The sequence below is a fragment of the Staurois parvus genome, unplaced genomic scaffold (assembly GCF_062004578.1).
Source record: "Staurois parvus isolate SC_StPar_1 unplaced genomic scaffold, SC_StPar_1.0 ptg000151l, whole genome shotgun sequence".
Taxonomy (NCBI): Eukaryota; Metazoa; Chordata; class Amphibia; order Anura; family Ranidae; genus Staurois; species Staurois parvus.
The window spans coordinates 1,671,167-1,679,369 of record NW_028317947.1 but is presented as its reverse complement, the minus strand read 5'-3'; the positions used below and the strand labels follow the sequence as shown (position 1 = coordinate 1,679,369).

The following is an 8,203-nucleotide window of genomic DNA, read 5'->3' as shown; positions in this document are numbered from 1 at the left end:
GAAAAAAAAGCACATTGAGTTGCAGTTCAGTGAGTAAAACAAGTATTAGGCAGCACAGTGGCTAAATGGTTAGCACTTCTGGCAGTACTAGGGTAATTGGTTCAAATCCCAGCCATGGCACCTCCCGCCTGGAGTTTGCATGCTCTCCCTGTGCTTGCGTGGGTTTCCTCCGGGTTATCCGGTTTCCTCCCACACTCCAAAGACATGCTGGTAGGTGAATTGGATCCTGTCTAAATTGTCCCTAGTATGTGTATGTATGAATGTAAGTTAGGGACCTTAGATTGTACACCCCTTGAGGGTTAGGGACTGATGTACTATATATGTAAAGCGCTGCGTAAATTGACAGCACTATAAGTATCTGAAATAAATATTTGGTCCCCAAGCAAAACATGACTTCATACTTTGTGGAGAAACCCTTGTTGGTAAACACTGAGATAAGATGTTTCTTGTAGTTGGTTACCAGGTTTGCACACATTTCAGGAGGGATTTTGGGCCACTCTTTACGGGTCTTCTCTAAAGCCTTAAGGTTTCTTGTACGTTGCTTGGCAACTTGAAGTTTCAGCTCCCTCCATAAATTTTCTATAGGATTAATGTCTGGAGACTGAGTAGGCTACTCCATGACCTTAATGTGCTTCTTCTTGGGCCACTCTTGATGCCATGGCAGAATATATTCAGTCATGCTGGAAGACCCATCTTCAGTGTCCTGGGAAGAAGGTTCTCATTTAAGATCTTACAATACATGGCCACATCCATTGGCCCCCTCAATGCAGCAGAGTCCGCCTGTACCTTTAGCAGAAAAACAGTCCCAAAGCATAATGGTTTTAACTCCATGCTTAACTGTAGGGATAGTGTTCTCAGGGTCATAGTCAGCATTTTCCTTCCTCCACATACAGAGTCTGGTGTTAATACCAACAAGCTCAATTTCAGTCTCCTGCCTACAGCACTTTCTCCCAATCCTTCTCTGAATCATTTAGATGTTCATCAGCAAACTTCAGAAGGGACTGTACATGTGCCTTCTTGAAGGAGGGCACCTTGCAGGCACTGCAGGATTTCAATCCATGGCAGAATATTGTGTTACCAATGGTTTGTTTGTGAATGATCTCAAAGCAGTTGGGAGGAGTTTGGTAACTGTTGGTCCCATGTAGTTCTGGGCTGATTCCTCACTTTTCTCAATCATCCTTACCTCATAAGGCAAAAATCTCAGATGGAGCTCCAGACCAAGGCTGATTGGTTATGTTGTATTGCAAATATTCACTTCAACACTTGTCTCCTTCTGCCCAAGCTGATATTCTTATAGCACATTCCAGCCTTATGCAGGTCTACAATTTCATCCCCGACATCCTTTGACCATTTGCCCATGGTGGTGCAGTTTGAATGGAAGAAAGTTTGTTGACAGGTGCCTTATACACAATGAGTTGGCATTAAGAGCACCTTCTGTGTACAACGTGAGAACATAGCCAGTCTGTGGGAGCCAGAATTATTGTTGGTTAGTAGGGGATCAAATACTTATTTTACTCACTGAACTGCAACTCAATTTATAACATTTGTATGGTGTTTTTTTCTGGATTATTGGCTGATATTTTGCCTCATTTAAAATACACCTATGATAAAAATACTTATAGACCCTTCATTTCTTTAGAAGTGGGCAAACTTACAAAATCTGCAGGGGATCAAATAATTATTTTCCCCACTGTATAACCCATCAGTTTTGATTCAAGACCTGTGTTCTCTACTGCAATTAAGAAAATGGGGAAAAAAATTTGCAAACAAAACCTTCCAACGGGAGCACTTAGAGGCATTTTAACTTTAACATGAATGTCACTGACTGGACACCAAACCCGCCTGCATGTAACAGAAGTAAATGATGTATAGACAGACACAAAAACACAGGAATCATTTCCATCACTGTGTCACTTTATTCTCCTTGCAGGCTACAAATGGCACAGCATAGAAAGACAGCATGACGGAAATAATTTAGCTGACGTCTTCAACACTCTCCCTATTTCCTCTGACATAATAGAGGGATCAAAATCCCAGCAGTTCTAGGAGACAAGTCAGGGAAGTTCAGAAAAAAAAAAAAAAAAAAAATTAATTAGAGGCCAGAGATAGTTTGACTACCAGCAGCAGGTGATAGTAGCTTAAGAGCAGTTTACAATCTCAGTTGACTAACCCACCTCCAGCTCTCAAAACGCAAGGATTGCATAGGATGCCAGAAGCAGAAAGTGTCTGTCCGATCCTTTTAAATCCTGGCAAGAGAAACAAATTGCACTTCTACCAACTTCAGAAGCAACTGTTTAGTTACAATGCCCATGTTTTTCCCAGCATCTGAAAGAAAATACTTCCATCACAGCCTGCAATTAGTGCAATCATCTTCCAATTTGCCAAGAGTGCAGTGGGAGAAGAGACATGCAATTGGCAGCTGTTAGCAAGTGTGTACATTTTTCTTTTTTTTTTTGCAGATAAAGGCCCAGTGTAACATGGGAAAGCTTTTATGCAGTTCATTTTTTAGTAATCCACTTAATCTCAGCACAAAGAAGCACTGGCTTGTGCATATCTCTGTAATGAAGACCCTGATTAAAGTTCTGCAAACATGCTGTGACAAGATAAACCAGTTCATTACATTTCTAATTTCAACTCTATGCTTTTCAGAATTTAGAACACATTCGGTTAAAAAAAAAATAATTCTAACAACTGTCACAAAGTTTGTGTACCACAGGTACATGACTGCATGTTACAGAGTGGTCTATCCAACTCATTCCAGACCTGGACAGAAAGAGGAAGGGGGAGATAAATAAATGGGTACTTTAGTAAAACAAATCCCTTTCACAAAACAAAACAAACACAAGATGGAGGGTTGGGGATGTTTGACACCATTTTATTAATGTTTAACTGCAGTGAAAAAATAGAACCTTGTACAAGTGCCATGGTCCAACGTACATCCAGTCCGTATCTATAATATATACTTTTTTTCCTCCCCATTTCACTTTGACTATTTTAATTAGTTTTCCTTTATGTTTAAGTGCAGGAAATTGAATATCACATTAGTCTCTGAAATAAAAGTTGCACGCGCTATAGCATCAATGTTTTCATTAATCTAAGCCTGGGTCACCCATACACTACTGTACAGCCATTTTGTTTGCTGCGCTAAAATACAATGCAGCCAATCTTTCTACACAGGACCATTAAGCCTAGAGGGCTGTAGTCTCCATTTACTCAGAATGCTGCCTCTTGAATAACCAAAATGTCTGTTTCCAATGTATGTAGGGCGAGAAGTACTTCAAACATTGTCGATTAAACCATTTCAGTGCCAAGAGAGGGGCTTGGTACAAGCCACAGAGAGAACACAATATGTGTAGTAGTGTTGCACCACAGCACCTCCTGGCTGCAGGAAGGGGTCATTTCACATTCTGAGCTTTTTTTTTTTTTTCTCTTTGGCACGTTTTAGGGACAGGGTTACTTTTAAATCCTTGGGCAGAGGGAAAGTGGACACCTCTCCCAAGTTTTCCACAAATATTTCAATGTTGGATTACAAAAAGGATGGGAAAATTCTGCACGGTACCTGTGGGATGATTTCATATTTTCCAAATCTAACTCCTCCCTGCTCCTGGTCTGATTCACAGATCGACAAAAGTAGATTTACGCTACAGGCTTTAGTTTTATCAAGGGACTAAATGTCCTAGCCAGTGTTTCCATTAACTGCTTCCCTGCCAGAAACACCTCTGTGTTGTGCAAGTCTCTGGAAGAGAAACAGTTAAAAAAAATTTGATAGCCTAGAGAACCAGATCTTAATGTTGAAATCTAGAAACTTTTGCCTTGTGCACCTGGAAAAAAAATGCTCCTCCTGATGGTACCAGAAGCTTTTTGGAACACTGAACATCTTTTCTTCTGAACCAGAATAAACTGTATGAAGCTCAGATTGTAGACACTGCTAAACCTCTGCACTCACACACACTCACTCTGAGAATCCTTTCGCTCAGGTCCCCCTGCACTAAGGAGATAGGCAATGCAGCAACAGACCACTGCTGCGTATCTTTATACAGCAAGGGGCATTGGAGAAAAAAAAAAAAAAAAGAAAAGAAAAAAAAAAGGCCAGATGTAACAATGAACTATAAAATAAAGTTACACCAGTCACTCCTGCTCTGCCCTGGCCACAAGGCAGTGGTGCAAGCAGACATAGAATTAGTGAAGACCCACAGGCCCTTGCTCCTCTCAGCTGGTGGGCGGGCAAAGTGACAGCTCTCACCCCCTTTCTCCCAGGAAGTCTGCTCTTCTCACAGCACCGCTGTGGTCGCGTTTATCCATGTGGTATGTTTGAAGCTTCACTCAGTCACTCTCTCACTCTCAAACATTCAGTAACCGCTCACACTCCTCGCTTCCGGGATATAATTTTTTTTTCAAAGAAGTTGGAGATTTCCAGTGGGTTGTCAGCTTCACCCAGCCGCTATGGTCTAAAAAGAGAATACACAGAAAAAAACAAACAAAAAACCGTTAAACAGGAATACAAAATATCAAAACATCACTTTCCCTGCCATATTATTCTACCCACCAGGCTTGATTTTTTAGCTTTCGTAGTTCCTTGGTGGCCCAGGTAGCAAGTGTTTTTGTCTTGTTCGTCTTTGATCGTCTACCCTCTGTTAGCAAGTCATGGATCATTGGGCGAGTTTCCACCAACTTTACCACGTCCTTTCCAAATGCGGTGCATAAATCTCTGTTGGGGCAAAAAGGAACATGAAACCACTTTCGTCTTAAGTACAGCAACCAGTTCACTTTACTGCCACCATAACTAGAGGCATGTGAGAGCGCCACCATCACTAGAGGCATGTGAGAGCGCCACCATCACTAGAGGCATGTGAGAGCGCCACCATCACTAGAGGCATGTGAGAGCGCCACCATCACTAGAGGCATGTGAGAGCGCCACCATCACCAACGGCATGTGAGAGCGCCACCATCACCAACGGCATGTGAGAGCGCCACCATCACCAACGGCATGTGAGAGCGCCACCATCACCAACGGCATGTGAGAGCGCCACCATCACCAACGGCATGTGAGAGCGCCACCATCACCAACGGCATGTGAGAGCGCCACCATCACCAACGGCATGTGAGAGCGCCACCATCACCAACGGCATGTGAGAGCGCCACCATCACCAACGGCATGTGAGAGCGCCACCATCACCAACGGCATGTGAGAGCGCCACCATCACCAACGGCATGTGAGAGCGCCACCATCACCAACGGCATGTGAGAGCGCCACCATCACCAACGGCATGTGAGAGCGCCACCATCACCAACGGCATGTGAGAGCGCCACCATCACCAACGGCATGTGAGAGCGCCACCATCACCAACGGCATGTGAGAGCGCCACCATCACCAACGGCATGTGAGAGCGCCACCATCACTAGGAGCCAAGGAAAAGCCACAAAATGCTCAGATCGTATGATTCACTCCCCTCCTGTAACAGTGCTGATGCTAGCCCCAGTCTGTTCAAGTCATTGTGAGCTTTCACAGGCTTCCTTTCTTTGCTCTCAGTAGCTACAGTACATGCACAAAGCACAGTTTTGCTTTAACCGCTTGCTGACCGCGCACTGTAGTTTTACTGATACAGAGAGCTGGTTGCACAGAATTACTTATATAGAAGCATTTATTTCCACATAGTGGGGACACACATGCACCCAGCTGGTTGTGCTCTCACTGACTCCCTTGTGTGGATCAACACAGCAGATGACAGGAGAGAGATCTGTGGTGGTAAATAGACCACCACCGTGGGGATAAAAACCATCACATCCCCTAGTGTGTAAAAAAAACAAAAAAAAAAAAAAACAGTTAACCCTTTGATTGCCCCAAATGTTAACAATGCCTACCTAATTACATTAGTACAGTGACAGCATATTAGCACTGATCACTGTATTAGTGTCACTGGTGAAATCAGTGTCAGATTGCCTGCTGCACTATCACAGTCCCGTTAAAGATCTTTGATCACCGCCATTGTGTATATAGGAATTCTCTTCTATACACGCGTAGATGTTTTAACTTTTGCGCAAACCAATTAACCATTTGCAGTCCGGACACTTTTACCCCCTTCCTGTCCAGGCCAATTTTCAGCTTTCAGCGCTATCATACTTTGAATGCAACACTGTACCCATATGAATTTAGCATTTTTTTTGGAGACAGATAAAGCTTTATTTTGGTGGTATTTATTCACCACTGGGATTTAATTTTTTTTTGCTATGTAAACTAAAAAGTCCAAACATTTTGAAAAAAGTGTTTTATAAAATTTTGCAAATAGTATTTCATCATAAATCTTAGCCAAAATGTATTCCGTTATACTGTTAGTAACCCAAATTAGTTTATAACCAAAAATTTTAATTTTTAAACTTTAAATTTTATTTTATTTTTTACATACTGTCACCCTAGCAGTACAGTGTCAGCATGGTGACACTGTACTACTTGTGGGGGGGGGGGGGGGGGGTGATTTTTTTTTTTTTTTTTACACTGATTGCCTTTACATCCTTTATGGGTGTAAAAGCAATCATTTCTCCTTCTCTCCAGCTGCATTCTTGCAGCCATTGAGAACTACTGAGTGAGCTGTGATTGGTCACAACTTGTCACATGGTACAAGGCTGTTGTGAATAGCCTTGTACCATGTGACCTCTGATCATTCACAGATTTCACACGTAGTAAGCAATGATGTCAGAAGTGACATCTTGCTTACTACTCTGCATGTGACTGGTCAATCAGTGATCACATGATCGGGACCTCGCACAGAGGTCCCGTCCAACGATCGGTGTTCCACTGTGTCCGGGCGGGCAATGGATTGCGGCGCTGTGTGCTCCCAGGGAGCGCGCACAAGCAGGGCTGTTTATAAACAGCCACCCGACCCTGCAGTGCCATATACACACACAACGGCCGGACGGGAAGTGGTTAATATACAGTTATTGGGATCGATTTGTTTTGTTTTACCAAAGATGTAGCAGAATACATTTTGGCCTAAATTTATGAAGTTATTTTTTCTTATTGGATATGTTTTATAGAAAAAAGTAAAAAATGTGTTCAAAGTTGGTCTTTTCATAGATTTCTGTGAAAATAAAAAAAGGATATAAAAATGTAATTTGTGTACTGTTGCATGACTACAAAAAATTGTCAGTTAAAGCAATGCAGGTGATTGTGGTTAATGAGAGAAAACTGCTACAGGTATGTGCAAACACCGGTGGGTGCATGTACTGTATTACTTTATGTCCTAATTTTTTTTATATACAAAAAGCAAAATGACCAACACCTAGGTTTGCTCTCAATGCAAGAAAATCTTGTCAGCCAAGATAACTATATGGCCTCATGCACACTAGGCAGCAAAAACACCACTTTTAAAGGCATTTGACAATTTATGCATCTAAGTGCCCTTCCAGGTTATAGGCCATATGCACACATAGGTGTTTACAGGTGTTCAGTGACAGGAGCATTTTGGAGGCAGAAGGACAAAAAAAAACAAAAAACCACCACACCATTGCTTGAGCACTCAGGAGAGGAGCGGTTCAGCAGAAAAATGCCCAATGCATCTAAAAACGCCAAACATGTAGAGCGTTTAGTGCATTCCATCAGCCAAAATATTTTTTTGGACATTAAATCAGAATGAACGCCCAAACGTGCTTGCAAAATGACTTTTCTCCTACCAGGACAAAAAGCATTCAGAAGAGCTGGGCAAATGTCACGAGTGAAACTTTGTTAGAATGAGAAACGGCAACTGTTGACTCATGCCTACTACCATATCAAGTAGAAAGTTCCAGGGAAACCTAAGCTCCTATGTCCTGCTCCTTAGTAGTCTGATTTAGGCAGCAGAGCTCAAGAAAAAAAAAAAAAAAAAAAAAAAAAAAACACACATTTCAGGCTCAAGATACCTGTCCATAAGTAAGCACAAAACCTCAAAAACGCACACAGGATTTCAATTTCCATAAAATTGGAGTTGATCCACATTATCTTCTAGAAAACCCCTTTACACCCAAATGGACAATAAACTGAAAATATGTTGCCAACAGTGCAAGACCAGATATCATGAAGAGCAAATCAATAGCTTATTTACAAAAACAGGATTATTTGTACGCTCTTAAAAGCCTTATCCATTAGTTACAGTACATAGCGCTGAATACTCAACCTGTGGTTATACTGCTATCTGTAGGAGGCTGGGAGAACTACAAAAATTGAAAAAGG

The 8,203-nt window shown here is 42.0% G+C and overlaps 1 protein-coding gene across 1 annotated transcript in view; it reads right to left on the bottom strand.

Annotated features, from left to right (window-relative positions):
* Positions 1–1,893: 1,893 nt before the first annotated feature.
* KPNB1 (karyopherin subunit beta 1) overlaps positions 1,894–8,203 on the bottom strand; it is a 56,515-nt gene continuing 50,205 nt past the window's right edge. Inside the window, exons 21-22 of the mRNA XM_089674316.1 lie at positions 4,547–4,708; positions 1,894–4,448 (exon numbers count right to left, since the gene is read on the bottom strand). Coding sequence (XP_089530442.1) covers position 4,448; positions 4,547–4,708 — 163 coding nt within the window. The 3' untranslated portion in view covers positions 1,894–4,447. The remainder of the gene's footprint in view (positions 4,449–4,546; positions 4,709–8,203) is intronic.